The 23,791-nt window shown below is 37.1% G+C and overlaps 1 protein-coding gene across 11 annotated transcripts in view; it reads left to right on the plus strand.

The window, feature by feature from the left end:
- LMO7 (LIM domain 7) overlaps nt 1-23,791 on the plus strand; it is an 87,972-nt gene that overhangs the window by 35,688 nt on the left and 28,493 nt on the right. For all 11 annotated transcript variants that reach the window (XM_072410684.1, XM_072410668.1, XM_072410691.1 and 8 more), the window contains exons 5-8: nt 2,431-2,537; nt 17,248-17,278; nt 18,542-18,655; nt 21,881-22,073. In XM_072410684.1, the coding sequence (XP_072266785.1) occupies nt 2,431-2,537; nt 17,248-17,278; nt 18,542-18,655; nt 21,881-22,073 (445 nt within the window). The remainder of the gene's footprint in view (nt 1-2,430; nt 2,538-17,247; nt 17,279-18,541; nt 18,656-21,880; nt 22,074-23,791) is intronic.

Genomic DNA, 23,791 nt, shown 5'->3' on the forward strand with positions numbered 1-23,791 from the left:
CCTACTCATCCTTGGCTCAAAACAGACTCAATATGGCCTAGCTGTACTATCCAATATGATGGTTTTGCACTAGACAAGCCCTTCTCGCCTTATGGTTTTGCACTAGACAAGGTCCATCTCGCCTTATTTTTATAATTTTTTTTAACCAGCAGAGATTTGTGCACAGTTAGACACCCTTGTATACAATAACCATTTTTTAAGTATGACTCTTTACCCCAGAGGTAATTTTATTTAAATCTATGACTGCAATTCCTTTAGTGTTTCAAAACTAAAAAAGCGATATCCCATGTATATGTGGGTATGGAAGGCCATAAAAGATGTCTGCTTTTATCTGTTTCATATAGTTAGGGCTTACCGTGGCTTTTCTTTCAGTACTGGGTAACATGCAGCTGGGCCTCTATTTGAGTGCAAGAACTAAAATGTGCGGAGAAGATTTTATAGTTCTAAAAATATTGTCAAGTTAACCAAAATTTCGATATATAAAATACACACACATGCACACAATACAGTATATAGTGAGCATAGTGAGTCTATACTGTGCAATAAACTAGATTAATATTGCAGGAGCCTTGGAACCAGGAAATCGAAATGTCGAATCGAATGTCTTTGCCTCCAAAAGAATTCGCAATATGAATTGTAGCTGGCCTACAGCAGCCTATGCGTGGACCCCGGTGAGTTTATACTGACAGGTGACCCAGAGAATGCAATGTGGAACCAAGTAAATGCAGCAAATCATTTGGTTTCACATTGCATTCTCTGGCAAAGAAAAATAATTAGAAAAAACAATAAAAAGAAACAAGACTACTTACCCTACTATACTACTGACAACCATTCAGAGTACACTAAAGTGAAAGTTTTGTGTCACTCCAGGAATAAACAAAATCCAAAAGACTTCACTTCTGCATACCTTAATGTGGTCCTTTTATTTTTCTATCATGCAAATTGTTTAAAAAAAATCTTAGGCCTCTTTCTCCATTATAGGCTTGTTCCCGATTGAATGTTAAGCAAACCCTCTTTGTTTTCATATGTAAATGTTTTATATCTATCGAGAAGGAAAAACTTCCTCAATTTCTTTTCTACATTTCAAGTTTGGCCCCTGACTTGGCCTAAGTTTTTTTAATTTTGGCCCTCTGTGTATTTGAGTTTGTCACCTGTGCCTCTTTAATACCTGTGCCTCTTCACATCCCAATATGAAATAGCTGGCTTGAACTTGTTGTTCCACATCGGCTAAAGCTGTGTGAATTGTTTGTCAGCGTTGGACGTTTGTGTACTAAACCCCTTTTATGCCAGATCCCGGCAGGCTTCCTTGCATAGGCAAAGCAGCAGAGCGAACAATAATATATTAAACATCCTCTGAAGCAAATGGCCTGGGTGGGGCTGTCTTAGTTGACTTCCATGCGGTATTTGTATTATTTGCCTTTGGGTTACAGTAGGTGTCAGCACTCTGAGTTTGCCATTTATTAAAGAGACATTTGTAGTAATTGGAGTATCCTTTGTTAAACACTGAAAGATTTTCTTGGGATTGTTTCCTTGCACCTGTATACTTTGGCTGACAAACTAGTTCCCAGTGCTTTATGTTATGATTCTGTTACAGTCTTGCTGCAATGTCTAGAAATCTTGTAATTAGTTTAATTTGCTTATGATACCTTGTTTTTATTTCCTTTAACACTGTCACTAAAACAACAACCTCTAAATACAGAGTGCTTTTTAATAATCTTGAAGCATACAGTCAATTTGATAGTGCAGCTTTTGGTGTACAGTTCAGCTGTTTCATATGACACAGAGGATCATTTAAGTTTTTTATAGGTCAGGCAGTGCATAGCTGTAGCAAAATGGTGCTGAACAGGTGCAGCCTGTGAGCGATGCACCACTCCTGAATTCTTTTTGCTTTATTTTTATACATATTTTTATCTTTACTGTGCAAGAGCGTAGTTTTGACATTTTCAGCTTTCTTTATATGTGCACATTCTGTCACAATGTTGCTCAGCAGCCAAACCTAGATTCCAGGTGCATGTCCTAGTCATTGAGTGCTGTGTACAGACAGAATGTCCCTCCTCCTGTTCCTCACCCTCCTATGCCTGCTCTGGCAGTAGTTTCTGGGTGGGTCAATGTCATTAGCTCTAGTTATTTTTAAAGACATAAGAGGTGAGGTTTATCGTGCAAAGACAGAAAGAGGGCGTTTGTTTGTAGATCTGACATCAAAGTGTACTTTTCTCCCTACTGACTGCAGCAGGTAATCTTTGCAGCGTCATTCGACTACACAGATTAGAGCCAGGCTATTGCTGTACATGAATTATTACAGTTCATCCTTCATGCATATTTTCCTATCTCTTGTGTTCCTTGTGGACTTTGGAGTTTTGGACTTCAATAAGGAATTTTGATTTCAAGCAGTACAGCTAAGCAATCCTTTTTCTCCACTTGCCTTCACAGGATAATATTAATGTTTTCTTGCGAGCGTGTGAAAAACTTGGACTGAAAGAAGCACAGCTTTTTCATCCCGGAGATCTTCAGGATTTATCAAATCGAGTTACTGTCAAGTAAGTGAAATGAAATAATGATGCGCTATATATATATATATATATATATATATATATATATATATATATAATTAATTAATTTATTTTAGATCAGTGTGCTTTATTAACTAATATCTAGTGGACTTTTAGGTGTAGAGCATATATAGGCTTTGCTAATGCTGACTCTAATTGAGCAAATGTTGTGCTGGTGTAAAGTAGTAAAGCAAGTTTAACCTGTATTTTAGGTTGTGTATATTTTCAGACTAAGAACAGCACAACATGATCTATTTGCACGTTTTAGTGTATGCCATTTATCAAAATGCAAAACTAGCTCATGATATATTTTTTGTGTGTAGTGTAAAAATTTTGTAGAAGATGCTTAGGTGACTTATTGGTCATGCAATTTTATTCAATCCTAATAAAAGAAAAAAAAAAGTACTAATGATACTTAATTGCAAAGGCCCTAGTAAATCAGTGTATCAACACAGTTGCTTTTCCAGAAGCGTTTCTCCACAAGATAGGCCTTAATATAAAATTTTGTAGGCCGCTGGCCATTTTTATTTTGACCTTTTTTATGTAATCTATTTGTTTGGTCTGATCCTAAAATCAGAACCTTGTGAATGTGTGTACGCGATTGAGCCATAAATGCAAATCAAAGTGGCATACTTTTCAGTTGATTTTGTTAAAAAAAATGGCATTGCGTTACTGTTGAATACAGAAAAGTTAAGTGATGCATGGCAAAACAGTAAATGTACATGAACACTGTGCAATATATTAAAATTAAATTCAAATTCTGTGGTCCTGAGATTTAAAAAAAATATTTCCACTCATGCCAGAAAGGAAGAAGAAAATGCACAGGTACATTAAGCCTAACAATGCTCTGCAAATATTATGGTAAAAGATGGCTTGTATGATCACAAATATTGTTCCAGGTCTGTCCTTGTGCCTTGTATAAATAACGTGTTGGTGCACCTTGATCATAGGATGCATATTGCACAACTTTCTGGAAGTAGTTTCAGTAACTATTATATTATTTGTTTTGTTTTTTCTTACATTACATATTCTATGTTACATGTTATGAATTCTTATGTTCTATATGTTACATAAATGGTATATTTCTGTATGTTAAGCCTTGGTATAAATGATAGTGTTCAGAGTGAGCATAACTGACCTAATTTTGCGTGATTTTCATTGCTATTCTGGAAGTTTCTGATGTAAAAGACACGCCAAATGTTTAAGCTCCCGAATCGTAGAATGTTTAATAAGATATCCTAGTGAAATACAATGTGGTTATTAAGGCCTTGACCCTTTTGTGGAGCTATTAGGTTTAGCTATTTGAGATTCTGAGCAAGTTGACGGTCATATACATCCAAGGGAAGCCCAACACAGCCAGCTAATTGGCCAGTTAGGGTAAAGCATGTGTTACAGCAACCTTGTTGTTGTTTACCTAATTTTGCATTGCAGCAGTTCTATATAATAATCCTTGCACTTTTTATTGCTTAACTGGAGTGTCATATTGCAATGGGTTATATTTTATAGGCTACTGAAGGAAAAAAAATAATTATGTGATTCTGCTCTAGAGTATAATTATGATTCCTAGGAGAACTGCATGTTTTAACAAGCTACATAATAAGCATGCATTCAATATGGCAAGCTTTCACAACTTATTTGATAGTATGGAAGCATCTTAAAGTGTTTTACTGGATTTGGACTAATGGTTTGACATTTACAGTTTGTGGTTTTCCCTCCCTTCCCTTTATGCTGTCTCTGATTGCTCATGACCTATTTGGATGCTGATTCTACATTCAAGTGTCCTAAATGCAGACATGTATTCACACCTTTCAATTGCAACTGTAGGTAAAAAAAGTTAGAAATCATCTAAACCCACATCAAAAAGTATTTGCCATAAGACTTCAGGTTTAGATGTATTTTACTGTCCTGGCCTTTGTAGTGCTAGGCAAACCTACGTTGTACTGTGCATAAGTAGTGCCCATCCCACCACAAAAAAGTTGTTTTTGGAATGGGGTTGGATAAGGGTTAGACTCTTGGTCGTGTTCTAATTGCTATCTGTGTATCTTTTTGTGGGAGATGTCACTCTTCTGGTAGACTCCTGATAAGAAAAGTAAAATAAATCCCCCCAAATGGGGGCTTTAAAACTTCCTTGCCTTAACTTTTTTTTTTTTTTGGTTTGTTATTAGTGTCCCAGTTAAGGACATTTCACTTTTTTCTCTTCTGTCAGAATATAGGAATTGAATCCCAAAATTGGATATAGGGGGGAAAAAGCAAGGGCTGATTCCAGGGCTCTTGAGATCCCCGGCTGTCGTTCTCTAGGAGATATCTTGTGTTTGGCAGCTTTTTATAATGTATGCTAAGAACTCGCACTGACCATATTACACCATTCTAATCTTAGCCTACTATTTCAGATATTTTAAGTAACGCTTTCCTTTGCTTGTGTTCATGTGTGTGCTCTGAAGCCTTAAACATTTGATAATACTTTTATTAAACTAAACCCGTCATGAGAGAAACATAAGAACAACCCCTACTTGAACTTCTTCCAAAAAGCAGCAACTTTTTGTATGCATACAAAAAAACTGTCAAAATAGGTTTAGCAGGTGTGTAGAATTTAACATACTTATAAATTATTATTTTTTTGTGTGTGTGTGGTTTGGGCAGTCATATCAAAGCTGAGCCTTCAACTTGTAGGGGGTCAGGAATCAGGAAGCCTTAGGAAACCAATGAGTGCACAGATCCACGGAATTAATTTTGCAGATACAGAATTATGTATACTGTAGAGACTCCCACAAGCAACACTTTGGTAAATCACCAAACCTAATCCCCTAAGAGCCTTGAACTAGCAGTCAGATGCAGCAGTGCCTCTCCCAGAAATATTTCATTTTGGGACTGTAGACTTGGGATCCTTTGTAAGTGGGCATTTCTGGAGGCAGAGGGTTGGGTAAAGTTAAGTTAGGATAAGGGGCAGGTAGAATTTGTACAGTTATCCTTTTACCTACATAATCTCAAGTTATAAACTGTTCAACATTTTTCAGCCTAAATGTAATGGGAAGCTGTAAAAGAATATAATAGGATTAGCTGCAGTTATTGTTGAAAATGTACCGTTCAGTCTGCCAGACTAGAATTTATTATGGATTTGGACCCTGGTTTAAAATCCTAATTGTACCATGTCAAACAGAATTTTCTTTAAGGCTTTGGTCAACCACTAAGAGGAACCGTATTGGATATAAATAGATCAGCCCTAAGATATTTTCAGAAATGACACAGAGATTTTTCTAATGACAGACCAACCAGATGTCAGTGTCTGTCAGTGAAGTGTCTCTTTCATGTATTGTGTTCGCACTTTTAAAATGGAATTGTTTGCTTTAAATGTGAAACTGTTTCCAGCCCACCTACTTTTGATGACATGTTATCTTTTCATCATCATGAAATCATGTTACTAATATCAGGAAAAATGTATTGAATCATGTTCTGCTTATTCTTTTGTTTAATTTTGTTTAATCTTTTTCCTTATAGATTGTTTCTGGCCTCACCTGTTTTGCATTGTATAATAGAATTAAAAAACACGGCCTCATAATCTCTTTTTAACTAAATGTACACCATGATATTAATGAAGTTGCAGATGCTAGCTGTCAGTCGTTTTTGTAGTTAGACCCTTCCTCTGGCATATTTTATTAAGCTTATTGGCTATGCATATAAAGACGGTCTTATTCACCAGTATGGATCCATAGGCTTTCTATCCAACATGTGCCAAGGCCCAGTCCTGCAGATAGGTCCCAAGCATTGAGTTCTGTGATGGGCACTAGGGGCAAGCATAAACCTAAGCGTGTATTGCTGGGTAGCAATGGTTGGTGATATTGCTGGTGGTTAGATGAGCGTGAGCAAACAAGTTGGGTTTCATTCAGTCATGAGTTCACCGCAAGTACCTGAATTTGCATTCCTTGTACATTAGAGCTGAATTGTGAGATGTGGAAGTGGTACTAGAAGACTATCAATTTGTGTAAGCAAGAAAAATATTGAGAGGGTAGAGCTGATGAAAAATCTATCACATTGCATCTTCTCTGCAATGGGTCCAGGAAGATCTAAGCTTAGACAAAGGGGGTGGATTACCAGAGCACATCTAACAGAAGAGCACTTCAGGGGATGTCTCTGGTTTGAGGCAAAATTGTGCATCCAAAAAGGTTTGTCTATTTTATACTTGTCTATTTATTTTGTGAATTCTGATGGCTACATTCCAGAGCAGTTTGTGCAGCAATGCATTCTCATTGGCAGGTATGTAGGTGTTCTGGCTGACTGCATGGTAGTAAGCTCGTTTCCCCAGCGGTTCCAACATCTTCACTCAGTGCTTTTCTGGGTGCTTGATCTCCATTGACCAGGCTGGAATGAAGTGACTCCTATGCATGTGCACAGATTTCAGTTGGACACCTAGTTTTGCTGAGAATGTGCATGAAGATCTACATGCACAGCTCAGTGGAGGTGCCCCTTTTCTGACTCGTGAGGGATCTTTTTTAGCTGAACTGTGTAGTGTTGGTCTACCTAATATAAATCCAAATCCAAGCAAATATGTTGTAAAAAAAAGTGCCAAAACCACTCTTATCTGTCTGTGTAGCCATTATTTCCCCTTGTAATAAGTGACAGCTTGCTGACCTGGTGAGTACTGTACAAATCTTGAATAATCTTTCACTTTTAAGAGATCATAGTTATATGCAAATCTCAAATTTTCCAGTAAATAATGGAGCTTTTCCCGTCGCCTTCTATTCCTTCTGACCTGGAATAATCCTTGGCTATGAATTATACACTTGCTCTGTTTAATTTGCCTGGATTCATAACATAATTTGCTTTATAAACCCAAAAACCTGTATTAATGTTTCACATCATGCCTTAGGTAATGAGGTAAAAGTATTTGAACAGTGAGATATGTATGTGAAGAAATTGTGTGCCTTGGAATATAGTGGAGATCAAATATACTGCCACAGACTTCACCTGTTCGTAGCACAGAGTGCAGTTATAAAATGGAAGTCATTGGTAACTCGTGTCAAACGCCAGTGTTTGTTGAGGTTGTTTGAATCATTTATTTCACTTTCACAATGATTTTTTACTTACACACATACATTTTTCCTCCCCTTAGCTTCTGAACCCCATTTAGAAATGAACAGAACATTTTCCAATACAGCATTTAGGTGCACAGGTGGTATTGAAAACACCTGTGAAAATTTTTCTCTCATTATTGATTTTGCCTGCCCTAGACAATGCAGCAAAATACATAACACATCTAAAGAATCAGGTTGATGGATAATCCCTGTCTGTGTATTACAGGTTGTTTGATCTTAAATGCAACATAAGTAAATGAGTCATTTTTTGGTTACATGGGGAGTTATGGGTTGTCTGTACTGCAATGTAGTTCATTTGGTCTGATGATGAGAATGAAAGTTTTTGCAGTGTTAGGTACACATGCCAAGTGTCGAGGTCACAACCACAAAAATAATTTTAAAATTCTTTGCTAAATATTAGGCTTCATTTATTTAATAGGAAATAGACACCTTGCTTGGTAAATTTCCCTCTTAATGTTAGCTGTCTGTTGGAGACATTATGGCAAGCAGGAATATAAAATTTATACTACTATACTACTCCTAAAAATTAATTCCATCTTATCAATTCATTTATAAATATTGGTAAAGAAATGTAAGCTTGCTGTTACAACTATGGCACTTAAGCAGTCTAATTAAGTATGAATTGGATGAAATTTTTTACAAATTGTATACTAGTTTCACCTGTAGAACTATTTTGCACTATGATAAAAATCATTACAGGGATAACTGAGACTTAGAAGCACACAAGCACATGGTCTAGCCTTGGACAAATGCATCCATAACTCCATTTCTATATCAATCAAGGAAGATTTACTTTCCTATGTAATGGTGTAAAGAGCCAAAAGTGCACACTTAACAAGGCTGCTGCTGGTCAGGACACCAGACTGTTGCAATTTATGCTTTACTAATAGGCTGCTGTTCTAGTAGAAGTACTTCACTCATCATGCTGCCCAATATGTCTGCCCCTCAGGTGGGAAGACATGCTCTCATTTATATAGCTGTTGCTTCCTTGTGTAACCATATGTACAGTAGTACTGACCTCCAATAGCCACTAGTGTTTTTTCTTATATGTGGATACATTTTTTTCTCACTTTGCCAATCATCTGGCCACCACAATAAAACTGCTTTTTATTTGTAAAGTGGGCATCACCCTTGCACTGCCTGTATAGCCACTGAATAAGGTAGGTAGGATTGCTTCTAATTTTTCCATTGTTGAGGCAACTGATGTGAACTACCGCCCCCCCACCCCATCTGTGTAATGGGGGGGGGGGGGGGGTCAGGAGCATGTAACTTAGAGTGCATCGGTCAGCAGTAACCTGATGAGACATTTCCACATACATATATACTTACATCAACATACCTAAACTCCCATACATACACATCACATGCCTCACTAACATACAGACCAGTCAACACATTTTTCTGTCCATTTGCTAGCATGGCTGGCTGTCCCTCCACCCTCTTCAATTCCTGGTCATGTGTGCCTGGACTGGAAGTGGACAATCTAACATGGTATATTTCACCTCATGTAATTATTTGCATGCAACCTATCCCACTGTACAGGCAGAATATATGGTATATTACCATCCTACCATGGCCTGTGCTTTCATTAATCCTGTCGCCCGGTCACACCAGTTTGGAATTCACTTCGGAGCATTTCTGCTTAGAAAAATAACTCGATGAAAGACAGGTACCTAAGTATCTTAAGCTGCGTACACACTTGCAATTTTTGTCGTTGGAAAGGATCTTTCACGATCCTTTCCAACGACAAGGGGCTGCAAGGTGCATGAACGATGCTGTACATACAGCACCGTTCATGCTCTATGGAGAGGGGAGGGGGGAGAGCGACGGAGCGGCACCCTGCTGCGCGCTCTCCCCTTCCCTTTCATTACGATCGGCTGTCGTCCATCGTCCGTGGATCCGGCAGGTCGGTCGTCCGGACCATGGACGACACCGACTGTACACACGGAAGATTTTCGCCCGATAATTGGCCGATGCCGATTATCGGGCGATAAAAATCTGCCGTGTGTACGTAGCTTTAAGGAAAAGCTGGAAATCCTTGGGTTTTGTTATCAGATAAGTAACAAACTCTGTGCCTTATTCACTTAGTTCTTATCTTTTATTTTTCCTGACAACCTTAGGTATTATCAGCACCTGCTTTGCTTTAGAGGGTTTTGGAGCAATTCAGAGTTAAGCTACATACACACTTCCAATTATTATCGTTGGAAAACGAACGACGAACGTTCATGCACGATATATATGAACGATCGTATAGCACCGATCCTGCACATAGAGTTAACGACACGATCGTTCATAGATATTGTACACACAATAGATATGATCGTTTGAGCGACAGAGGAACTATGTGCACGACAGTAAAGTGAACGGACGTTCGTTCATCACGCATGCTCTGAACATGGACGATCAACGAACGACCGTACACACGAACGATGTTCAACGATCGTCGTCCAATCCGATCCGTCGGTCCGGTCGTTCGTTTCCAGCGACTTTCCTCGTTCGTCGGCGTCGTTGGTTACTTTTTTACCAACGATTTTTTGCCCAATCGATCGTTCGTCGTTCGATTGGAACGATAAAAATTGGAAGTGTGTACGCACCTTTATTCAACACTCAGTAACTCTGGGCTCACCGACTGAGTGCATTACATGAATCTTTTCCACACTAATCCAGTTCATCCTGTCCGTTACATCTCTGTGCCGTGCACCTGCGTGTGCCTCAGTACTGAGGTGTACAGATTGGGAGCAGGGAGCTCTTTATTGTGGAAAGGACATTCTAAGTCTTAAAATTGCAAACAAGTAAGTTTGTTTTATTATGTTGAATGTACAGTGAGCTACGCATGTGCAGTTTAGGAGAAGTAGTAGCCTAAGGACAGTAGTTATAAAACAAGGGAATTTGACATTCCCTCAAACATTGCCTGGGGGAATCAATTACTGCTACTGAAACACATGGATCTGGAAGATTCTCTTGATCGAATGTCAGATTCCCTGGTTTATAAATAGAACTCCTAAGCTACGTGCACACTTCCAATGGTTCTCGCCCGATAATCGGCTCAGGGCTGATATCGGACAAGAATCCAAAGTTTGTACAGCGCACGAACGACCGTCCTGGCGGATCTACGGATGATGAACGACGAATGATCGTAATGCAAGTGAAGGGGGAGAGCGCTCAGCCGGGTGCCACTCCGTCACTCTCCCCCCTCCCCTCTATAGAGCAGAACGGTGCGGTATGTACAGCACTCGTTCATGCATTGTGCAAGGCTAGTGGTTGGAAATATTCTTTCCAACGACTATAATTGCAAGTGTGTATGCAGCTTAAGTGTTTGCTTTGCATGCTGCTTTGTGTTTGCTCATTGTTCATACTTCCCACTAAAACTCTTGCTCTATATAGGTTACACTAGTAGATTTTGTGTACACCATAAGATGTAAAGGAAATTACTTTCTTGTTCTTCTAATAAGTTGTGGTATCATACAGAGAAATTAATTTTATTGCCTCTTTTAAATGAGGTAATAATGTCAGCTGAAATTTGTAAATACACAAAAATTAAAATAAATGTAGGTCTGTGAAAATACAAATATGTACTCCCCCCCCCCCCTCCCTCTTTTCGCAACATTTGCTGTTATCTATAACCATTGTTCTTCAGTTGTCATGAAACAATGCTTTTATTTTTTCCTTCACCTAATATTCTGCCTCTATATATTGACGTTAAAAGAACCGTTTTATTGCTTGTGAACCCAGCCCTGCCATTTGACTTTTATCACACAAGGTGCGGGTGATATGTTGCATTAGGAATCTCTATCTCATTCTAGTATGTGAAATGGCACCACAGGGTTTCCATATGAAACCCCATGCCCATCCAATACCGCTAAAATGTTGCATTTTTTAATTGCAAGGGAGGAAGAGCTAAAATTAAATTTAGACCTATGTATTCGCTAATCCTGCCCTGGTAAGAGTTGTCGCTGGAGCGGAGAGTAAGAATCTTCAAACAAGGAGCACAGACAGAGGTTCTAACCCCTCTACAGCCTATTTAAAAAAATAAAATAATGAAAGGGTACATCACTATCACAAATCTAGGGTTTCCAGAAATCTGAGGTTTTTGCTACAATTCTATTTTTACTCCATTAAGTGAACTCAGTTCTTGTACCAATGCCATTAGCAATTACCTTGCATATTACAAACTTTCTACAAATATTTAAACCTGTCCACTTTGTCACGTAAACTTGCATGAAAAGTTGTAATGATAGATTATACAGCTGAAAAATGTTGTCAGTGAAACATAGATATGTGTTGGGTCTCCCGTGACATAATTTGAGTGGCGTTTTGTATATGAGACCCTCCTAAAGTGGCCCAATATATATAAAATATTACCAGGAATCCACCATAACTTCTGGGGACAGTTGTAATTTTCAGTATCTGGAAAAATAACTAGGAGTAAATGTTCATTTTACATTCAACCCTAGCAAAGGTGTGACATTTGAATTAGGGTTCCTTTTTTGTTTTTAAAATTGAATAGTGATCATTTTTCCTGAAAGGTTTGCATACAACATCCATCTATCTGACATTACCATTTTTATTAAAATGTTATTATATCATAAGAAAACAATAAACTGAAAGAACTTTTACTTGGCAAAAAAGGTTCCATTTTACTTTGCTTGTAAAAACGTTTCATTTTATATAGCAGTACATTCATAGCTGCCGAACAAGTTGTACATTTAGATAAATATGTTTTACCAGATAAATTGTAATAGATCATAATAAAGCTTGTATTACATGAAGGTATACATGCATTAAGTGGCACAGTCATTGGACCTGTACTTTTAGAATGAGACAATCCTTAAATTGTTTTGTCACACCCTTGACTACACCTGCGATAATGTGAATCATAAGCAAATTACAGGCTTACTGAAAACTGGCAGCATAGTTATAGTTTAATCACAATTGATATTAATAATATATGGGAAGGCTTTGAGCGAGTTTAATATTAGAGAACTTACTAAATCCGATTTAAAATGAACTTGTCATTTATAATAATGTCGGCAAAGAAAGCTGGTCATCTCCTATTCATAATTATTTAAATATTTGAAAGAAAAAAATGGGAAACCTTAGCATATAAAAAGAGAGCAAAACGCCACATATACTTCTGCTAAAGTATTGTGCAGTACATTTATTTTTCTTTTTTTCTCTCGACATTGTGTCCTGTGTAGTTTGCAATGTAATTTTTTTTCTGGGAGAAACTGACTTCACTTCCTGAATAAGGACAAGTATTAGATTTAGGTATTTGCTACTGATTTAATGCTACATTTGTACTTGATAAGTGATAGTTTAATATAATTGGCTATGGAGGCAGTTTCTGTTTATGATGTAAACTGTTTAATTCCAGTTTTTATGTTCCATGTTATTGCAGAGTGCAAAATCATGTCATGGTTCATTGAGAGTATTTTTTGGAAAGGGGTCAAAGTAAATACTGGGTTCTTCTCGCCTCACAAATTGCGTTCTTTCATCAGAAGGAAGGCTTGAGTTGGCATATTTTCATGGCCTGGCATTACTGTTTTGTGTTTCCTGTAGGCTGATAATTGGGATACAGTAAAAATACGTATTGGCCACAAGTATGCTTAGTTAAGACTTCTAACTCAAGTCTTCTGACATACTTGTCTGGCATTAAAATGTGTGTGTTTATGTACTGTAGAAAAAAAGTTTAGTGGAAGCATTACACTCTTACTAAATGTTTTGTTTATTGTTTAGAAAGGACTTGCCCAATTTTTTGGACATTATCATTCACAACAGTTTCATAAGAATATGTTTTACAGTCCCTTGTGGCACTGCTGCATTTAGAATGCTGTATTTTTAAATGTTGAGATTGTTTCCATGTTGAAGTACCTTCTCTCATAATGGTATTTAGTAATAATGTTGTTCATAATGTCTTCATTGCATCCCACTGATCTTTTGTCACTAGCTGGCAAAACTTAGGCTACGTACACGTGCTCAACTGTTGTAGTCAGAAACTATCTTTCATGCTCCTTTCCAGGGACAAAACAACTGAAAGATGAATGAACGAACGCTGTACATACAGCACGATTCTGGTATGTGCAGAGGAGGGAATGAGTGAGTGGAGCCCTGCTGTGTTCTCCTCCGTTCACTTCTATTGCAGTCGTTTATCGCCTGCTGGTCATTGATCCATCAGGATGGATCCATGAATGACATCTGACGACCGCTGTACACATATGAAATTCCCACCCGAGACGAGCCCAGGAGCTTGTATCCGTCAAGAATCATCTGATGGGTGTACATAGCTTTACACAAGACTAATCCTTTAAAAGAAGATGATGTATACTTTGTCCAGTGGGCCATAAAGTAATTGTCATGGTCTAGGTGAGATCCAGGCATTACTGCCATCTGAAACTTCTGGTTGTGTCAGGTAGGCTGTTCTTTGCTGCGTGCCATGGTGCCACTACATCAATACTGAACCCTGTAGTGGTATCCTAATGATTGGTGGGAGGACCACAGTACTTGGAGGAGGCCAGATTATAAGACAGTCAACATTATCCTTTGTCAGCATATTTTATATCAGTATGTTTCTAAAAGCTAGTGACAAGCCTTTCTATACCAACTTTATCACCGCAAGTGTTTCTAAGCAGAAACCTTACTTTGATTGGCTGCCTTTCTCATATGGCAAATGTATTTGTAAGAGCTGTTTTAATTTGTTGAACCTTAAACAAGTAAACTGGCCCCGGCTGTGTTACAAACACCTTGTTGGCAATTGTTTCATTGTCCAGTGTTGGAATGTGTCGCATAGAAACAAGCTTTGAAACAAGCCATAACACATTCCATTCTCCCAGCAAGGGACTATTCTTTAATACATGCTGTTCTGGACTGACAAACTAACCACCAACAATACTAACTCATTTCCAAGATATTCTTTATGTATGAAAAACTGACCATCAGCGTGTTTCCTCACAGCCCACTTTCTAAGCCATTTCATGTAAGTCAAATTTTTCACTGCACAGGATTTCAGTGCACAGAATGGGATTCTGACGGGCAGCACGGTGGCTCAGGGATTAGCACTCTGGCCTTTGCAGCGCTAGGTCCTAGGTTCGAATCCCAGCCAGGACACTATCTGCATGGAGTTTGCAGGTTCTCCCCGTGTCTGCGTGGGTTTCCTCCGGGTGCTCCTGTTTCCTCCCTCATCCCAAAAACATGCAGTTAGGTTCATTGGCTTCCCCTCAAAATTGACCTTAGACTACATTAATGACATATGACTATAGTAGGGACATTAGATTGTGAGCTCCTTTGAGGGACAGCTAGTGACACAACTATGGACTCTGTACAGCGCTGCGTAATATGATGGCGCTATATAAATACTGTATAATAATATTAATAATAATAATAATAATAATCCCTGCCTCAAATACCTTTTTTTTTTTTTTTTTTTTTTTTTTTTAATTCATCCTACAAATTAATTGATCACCTTATATGCATTTAAGTTTGGAAGCTTAGTATACTTAGTGGTATTGAAAGGTAGGATTTTATTTAGCATCCCAGGGTCTGGGGGTAAACATGTCAGGCTTCTGACTCTGCGGTTACTTTTTATTTATATGACTGGGAAGGGGGGGTTCAAGTGATGCAGAAGGTCAATATATCTGGTTCTATAATTTAGAAAATGCATTAATCCATTCTTCTGAGTTACCTGTATAAAGGAATTGGTATAATATATGATTTTCTGTAAGTAGTGCATCATCTATCTTCCAGTTATACCGCTTCTGCTAAAGCTGGTGAGATGAGCTTGTCCAATTTCCTTATTTGAAGCCAATAGTGATAATTCCTAAATCCACTCACCTGATGTCTTTTTGTATGTGATGACCTTTTGTAAGCCAGCCATAAGGAATGTGCTCCTTTTTCTGTTTTGCTCATATTTTAAACCTTAATGTAGGTTTGTAAATGGTGATTTTTTTTACTTTATTATCATGTACTGTATGCTGGGTTGAAGAAACAGCACCGTAACTGGTAGACCTAGGTGATTCCTGATGTGCAGTGCTGTACTCCAGAGAAGACATAAAAACATATGTCTGCCAAAAGAAGTTAGTCCCTATTAAAAAGAAATGTGAATTACTTTCCAATGCTCCGCTTGAGATAAAAAAAAAAAAGGATTAGTTTCCATATCTTAAGTTATGTTTATGGTGGAATTTAACTTGAGAAATTAGAAATGACATTGTGAGCTAGGCCTGAGTGAACTGATTTAAATAGAGCTTATAATACAGCTGCAATTCAAACAAGTTTAAAGGAACATGCCTGCAAGCACTAACAGCAATACTGCTGACAGAGCATTTTGGGATTTTGCAATAACTTCTCTCTACTAACATAAAAACCTTTTAGTAATAGCTGTGTGTATGTTCGTATTGCATGACACCTGTTTATTGTACTAGGTGTGTTCTTTAATGGCGTTTTTGTTTTTAAAAATGGTTGTTTAATTGGCTTCTGAGATTGTTCTGTGGGTAGTTTTGAAGCTGATGTACCTTTCCTGTCTTGATCGGCCCTTAGGTCGCCAATGGCATTTGTAGTAAATCATGGTGCTCAAGTGAAAGTTGTTTTGACGGATCAAAACAGACATCCCCCCCCACACACACACACACACACACTCCCACACACACCCAGACCCAATTTCCTCTCATTTTTCCCTCCCTTTGCTCTAGATCTTTAGACCTGTTGATCTCCATACTAACTATTCTCATGGTGAACTGGCTTCAGGCATGATGCCATCATTTTGGGCTAATTAGGCAGGGTTAAGAATAATGCCATAAAACCCAGAGAGAAAATAAAAACCTTGATCAAATGTGACTGTTGTACACTTTTTTTTTTTCTGTGGATCTGACTGCAGATTTTTACCAAATTCCTTTTTAGACTCAGCTTTGAGTATAGTTGGAAATACCTTTGGGTAGTGCATGTTTATAATATATATTGTTCAGGGCCTACCGTTTGTGTTTTTTTTGTTTTGGGCCTTTTTTTGTTTCCTAAGTAATAGCCGCTAATAATAATTGGTGATCATTTTTAGTGATTGGAATGATTGACATGCTGCATGGGACTTGAACATCTCTGATACTGCTGCTTAAAGTGCTAAATGGCATCGTCCAAAAGGGTGTGGAGAATTCTAAATTCACACGTTATTCTGTAATTTGGCGGGGGTGAGAGGGAGTCTTCTGCTGTATAATTTGCCCATATTACCAACATCTTGTTTGCTGCTACAGTTTTCTTCTCACTTTATATAATTATTATACCTAGCATTCAGTATTGGGTGTCTTCTAACTTTAGGATCAAGGTATATAATTGCACTCTATGCAGAGCACAAAAAATATTGTCATCCAATTCCAAGTGACGTAAATGCTGCTCCCTAACGTTTAAATGGCCTATTCACCTTTCCTGTTAGTTATGGGAAAATACTGTACAATAACACTGTTTTGAGCTATTATTGAATGTTTCCACGTGATTGGGCATGCCTGGATCAGGGTGTGCTGGTCCTTGGTAATCACTCATTAGTGTCTGGAACCTACAATTTTATGTCACAATTGTGTGTTTTTATGATAGCTGTGTGCTCATGTTATTTCTTTTTAATCTTTTTTCAGGCAGGAAGAGACCGAAAGAAGATTAAAAAATGTAAGTATTGGTGTATTTTATAGAAGTTTTGTCCTTGCATGAAATGGAGTATCCAGTTTCTGTGTAAGTGGATAGGTGTTCTTAGTGTTATATTGTTCATTGGTACATTTGTACATTATTGAATTTTAGTATGTATTGCCTTGCACTGCATTTGTTGTTACTTTTATATAGTATAAATATTCTGGTAGATGTAACACTAAAGCCTTTTGTTTCAAAGCACTTTTTTTTGCTTTCTTTAGGTTTTAAAATATGTGACTGTCTAGTAATGGTGATGCTCTGGGGCTTAACATTAGCCGTTGGTGGTACCCATTCATATTTAATGTAATATATGGTCTCAAAACAAACAAAAAAAAACAAATGTAATTAACTGAGCCCTGAGAAGCCAACACTATTTCTCCAAAATTGGTTAGCACAATCCCTTAAAAACAAGAAATTTCTCATTAGATGGAAAGAAACACCAGGAGGAGAACTGCTGTATATTTTTGGAACATGCTGTATATCCAATTTGTTATTATATATTGTTGTTATTTTTATCCCACACTTATCTAAAGCTTCTCTTTTTGGGTTACTTTCTTTAAGGCAGACTGTTTTTATTTTGAAAATGGTGATTTGAATCAGTTACAGGGGTTGAACAGCAGCAGAAATACCATACATGGCAAAATATACCCCTGACTTAGGGAAAACCCTAGTCTATTGACAGCAGTCCGGATGTGTTAGAGGGTGGTACATTATATATCTGACTAAGCAAACCGTATAGGAGTTCCCTTTTCTCCACCTAAACCAAACACTGCATAAAATACATACTATATTTAGCATTCAGATTCAGCATTATTCATTATTAATCTAGCATTTTAGAATTTTTAATTCAGATCCAACTGTTCGTTACAGGTTTAATGTATTGTATGTGATGAGTAATAACTAGGTATATTGTATATATTGTTAAAGTAAGTGAACCCTTCCTAATAAATAATTTGGCGTTTTAGAAGAGCTATAGTATTAGAAAAATTTGAGAGCCACTGAGCAATCATGCAAAGATTGGAGGGATTGTTGCAAAAGGGATATCGCCTTCAATACTGACCTGCCTGATGCAAGTTGACCAAATGCCCAAACATATTGGCATATAGGTTAGGAAATACTGGAAATTGCAGTTATTTTCCTTCTTCCTATACTCCATGCCCTTGCCTCTATAGCACAATGGTCTCACTTCACTTTATTTTTGGTTTGCTTCTTTTGTAATAATTTATTTTTTCTTTTTATACCAAGGTTTTAATCACTTTATATTGGCTCGGGAGAAAAGCACACAGTTTACCATATTATAATGGTCCACAGCTTAACGTGAAGGCATTTGAAGGATTACTGGGACAAACTCTGACTAAAGTAAGAGAGCAAAAAAAAAAAACTGTGTTCATATTATTCAAAATAAGGTATTGGCAGGTTGAAAATCCCCAAAATAGGTAATTGCATATTAAATGAGTAAAGGCATTTGTTCATATTTTGTGATCTGGGGCACTTTGAAAATTAAAGATTTTAAACTCTATAAAGTCAAAAACGTTTGTAGTTTTGAATAGAATGGGAAGCGATAGGTATTTGCTATCTGGGACGGGTAATTTCCAACCATAGAGGAAGCAAGCAAAATTGTGCGTTAGGGACAGACAAAAATAAACATCCTACAGTGGTTCTAGCTTTCCATCACTCTATTAAACAAAAAGCTTTTTGATTTCTGTCTGTGTTAATGTTTGAGAGTTCTCCTAACGTCCAATCAGGTAAAACATTGCAGGACAGAGAGTAACAGTAAATTTCATCACATACACTGTACTTATGTGCATGCATTTTGGTAAAATTTAATCAATTTTTAACCCTGTGTATAGCACAGGCAACATACCTATTGGTTCACTTTTCAGAAAATGGTTTTTATTAGATAGGTAGATCGAAAGTGCCTTGTTTTTGGTCTCTTTTTCAATCTGAGCTTTTCTTTTTTCTGGGTGGCTGACAGTATGTGTTTGCATGGGTGCTTCTACACTTTGCTGGATTGAAGGTTTATGAAATATGTACAATTGCATCTTTTAGAATTGGCTAACATTTAATTTTTTCTAAACGGATATATGGAAAAAAATAGTCTGACTATTTCTAGAGAAATGCAGTGTCTGTCTTATACACCTGAATGTAAACAACCTGTTTGTATTCAACACACTTTAGCTATAAAATAGTAGTTTAGTAGTTCCCCATCGTTTCTTTTATCTTTTTTATTTCCCCCTTCTAAACTACTGATGGGATAACTTCCCAAATAATATACTGAAAGCCTTTCTGTGATGCATGCTAATTAAATCATTAGGTGAATGTCTCTTTAAATCCCAGGCTGCACCTAATATTGTACAGTAAGCTTCTGTGTTTGTAGGAGTTGGAACATGAAATATGTTTTACAAGCTGTCATGTGGTGAAAAGGGAGCGGTCATACCTTACAGTGTCAAAGTACAGTTCTTATTGACGTACTGCACATTCCCTCAATTTTTTTTTTTTTTTTTTTTATTGCACCCTATTTCATTTTTCTTCTTCTACATTTGTACACATTTTTTTCATATGTTTATGCCAGTCCCCTTCGCACCACAATTTCGTGCAATTCTGTTGGGCGTATTCCAACAGTTCCATGTAGTGGTGGTGATTGACCCTCTCCAACCTCCCACACATTTTTGTTGCCAGTGAGGGAGCCTATCTTAGTGACTGAGATTTGATGGTCTGATCTCATAAAACTCCTCATCCATTGCATAAAGAGAGGAGGACCTATTACTTTGTGATCGATTGAGCCAATACATTGCTTATACTTATCCTGTCATGGTTTCATTGAATATATGTCCTTCCTTTTTAGGTGAATTGGCTTTAGGAAATATTTTTCACCTAAATGTCATTTGTTAGGAATGTACGGTATAACCTCCCTTTTTATGTTGTATCCAAAATAGTGAAATAAACAGCAATCAAAAACAGACCAGGTTTGCAGCAGGTGTGGCAGTTCCAGTTTGCGAAACATTCACTTGTCTTTAGAAACTACCTGAAAAGTCTAAAGGTTGAGTCATTTGCTTGCTAATGTCTGCATTTGATCATACCTAATCAGGTTACACATTCATTTGTCATATTTTATATGAAGACTTATTTCAGGTTAGAGGTTAGATTAAGAGAAACTTACTTTTATTACAGTTATGATCAAATAAAATGTACCTTGCACGAGAATGTAAAGTAAGGTTTCATGGTTCAAATGATAGCTAGGACACAAGCTGAATACAGCATGAATAGGGGTTCTGTCCCACGGTCCAGAAGTCTTTTTGGAGGATGAGTGTTTGTAACTCAAGTAATGTCACAAGATTGTAAGATCTTCAAAGACTTAAACTAATGTGTTTATGCACTCTCCGACAATTTAAAGTATTAGACTGTAATAGAAGAGCACAGACAAATGAACACTAAGTGTTTTCCAAATTCTTGTGTAAATGAGTTCACTAAAGTTTGCTCCTCTCCTTTGGATCAAAACTTTCTGTAATTGTCTTTTTAACTGTAGCAAAATGAATTGGCACTCAAACAAAACATTAACACTGTAGACCAATAGTAATCCTCTTAAGAGGTATAGGGGAGCTCAACAGTGGCCCCTGACATTACCAAGGGACAACACTTAATATTCAACATATGTATTTCTACAGAAAACTCAGACATGTGGACATCCTTCTGGACACAGTCAAAGAATGTAGAAAGGTTACAGGTGCCTGTGGAGTCTAGAGAAATGCTACTTGTTTCAGATTGCTGCAATATATCCCACTAAAAAGTTGGTGTTCCTACTTCCACTATTGACTTTAGGGGTCCAAGGGCTGAATATCAAACTCTAAGTGATGCATGCAGCCCTTTAATGGACAAATTGGACAGCAGACCAATACTGCTTCAGTCCTCCAGTCTGTTTAGTTCCTTTACCAAGCTTTAATTTAGGCAATTTGTTACACTACTGGGACATCCACTATTCTCAGTAATAGGAGCCACTAGCTGTGCATCTTTGCCATTTTTTGATGTGCGAGGGAAATTGTGTAGAGTATCAAAATTAAGTATGAAGGTAAAAGTGATCTGTACCAGCTCTAATAAGCAGTGGCAGTCTGTAATGTCCATAATATTCCAGGTTATTTGCTACTGATGTGGTATGATCATGGCTTCACTCATGCGTGCAATATCTGTATATGTTATTACTATTAAACCTACACATGTTCTGTAAAGCATACATCTAATGTAAAACTCTAAATATGTGGAATACTCATGTCAATATACATTTTTCTACAGTGTTCTCCCCAGCCCCTTTTAGCTGGGCTCACCACCCGGCACTTTTCAGTAACCACCTGACTGTTTTCGAGTGGTTACTGCTAAGCTGAGTCCCAATACAGGGGCTGCCACCCGCCTTTCTGGTTTGTACATTTCTGGTTTGAACACTGTTCTCTGTTATATCATCCACACTTTTCAGGACCTTGTTTCTGTTGTGTCCTTTACCTAGGTAAAATTATTATTTGTATTTTTTTTTTGCTTCTGTATGTTTAAGTAATCATGTTACTGTGTTGCTAATATGTGTACCACCCTTTGCAGGCATTAGAGGAATCCAGCACTTTGAAGAGAAGCGGTAGAGACAGTGGCTGTGGTGATTTATGGTACAGTGAGAAAGGAGAAAATCTTGATACTGCTCATAAAAGGGACGACTCCTGGGATAGCTTGGACTCCTTTGGCTCCAGGTCTTACACCAGCTTTTCTTCAGATACAACCCTTAAAGAGAGTAGTGAAGGTAGGTTTGTCAACCACATTCCCTAAGATTTTTAAAATAGTTTTTTCATGCATTTTCATTAGTGAATTATCCTTCATTTACTTTGATATTGGTTAGAGAAAAGATGGAACAGATGCTTATAAAATAGAAGGGCAGTTTAATTAGCTGCAAACCACAACATAATCAGACTTTTTAAAAATAATCTATTTTCTTTACATTTGTTTAGATTACATTTTTAAAAATTGCCCTGTAAGACAATCAAGTAGATGCAGATGCTAGAAATCAGAGCATTTGGTAGCATGGGTAGCTTTTTGTAATGAGGGCAAATTATGTTTGGGGCTTCTTTTGAGGAATGCCTAAACCTAGATTTAAGCAAATGTCTATATAACAGAGGTAAAAGGCTTTTTTTTTTTTTTTTTTTTTTTTAAACCTACATATTTGTGTGGCAGTAGGGAAAGTTGTTTTTTTTTTTCCCCAGAATATTTTCTGTGTGGTAATATTCCTTATCTATGCAGAACTATAGAAAGATCCACATTTTCAGATTCCACCAATTAGCTGGTCTGCTATTTTCAGCTTTGTTTTGTTATGCATTGTGATGTTCTGCAACACACCCTAGTGATACTTGTTTTTTTCTTTTGGTGTATTTATGAGGGAATTAAATATTGACATGACTTTATTACGGTACACTTTTCATGGTTAATGGATATGTTTTAGGAGGAGATTGTTTTTGAGACAGTGTTTTTTTTTACTAAAAATCTTGGTGTGCATGTACAGGCCACTGCAGTTGAATGAACCTTGCCAAGTGCTATTCATCTTTTGTGTGTGGGGGTTTTTTTTTTTCTTTTTTTTTAATAGATTTGATGATAGAAGTGTTTTCATACTTTTGTAATTGAAAAAAAAAATACAAAGACAATGACTTGGAATAAGTGTATAATGAAATCTGTGCGACACTTTGTCCAGTTCACCTTTAATAATTAGTTATCCTAGTCTTTTCTTATTTTCTAAGTTCATGCTTCTTTCTTTCCTTTTTTTTCTGTTTTATCTTTCTTGTTTTCTTTCTTCCCTCCTTCGTTATTTCCTTCCTTCTCTATTTCTTTCCTTTTTTTTCTTATTCCTTTCCTAAAAGTAGGAGGCTGACACACAGGCTGATTAGTCTTAGCAAGCAGTGCACAAGTACAACATTCTTCTGTTATGTTTTTATTGGCCTTTTTTGAATTTGTTAGGTGTTCTGGTGACACATAAAAAATGGACAGACTGTTCTACAACTGTGGATTCTAGAAGAAGGTTTAGGCACTTGAGAAAGAGGTGGGGTTGGATGAAGCCTTTTTTCTTTCATAAAGGTGCTAGCTTGAAGCTATAGTTAAACTTTAAAAAAAAAAAACAGTGGTTGTAGCAAATACCAAATTAACAGCGGGGCTGTTGTTATGTACAAATAAAATTAGTTGTTACTCCTAAAATTCCCTACCTTTTCTAAATATAAAACCATTACAAGGCTTAAAAAAGTTTTGGAAGACAAACAGTAGTTCATTTTTTTTAAGTTTTGTGGTTATTCTTGAATTAGATTGTTGTATACATATGCAAACAGTATGTAAATGTGTGAGCATATTGTATTTATATGGTATGCTACAGTATAAACTGATCTGAAAAATAAACCGAGGTGTTTACTTGTAAATGCTCTAATTCGAGTATAAACCTAGGGCAAAAAATGAGGCCATCACAGTTATCATTCAAAATGGTAA

The sequence above is a fragment of the Pyxicephalus adspersus genome, chromosome 1 (assembly GCF_032062135.1).
Source record: "Pyxicephalus adspersus chromosome 1, UCB_Pads_2.0, whole genome shotgun sequence".
NCBI classification, from domain to species: Eukaryota; Metazoa; Chordata; class Amphibia; order Anura; family Pyxicephalidae; genus Pyxicephalus; species Pyxicephalus adspersus.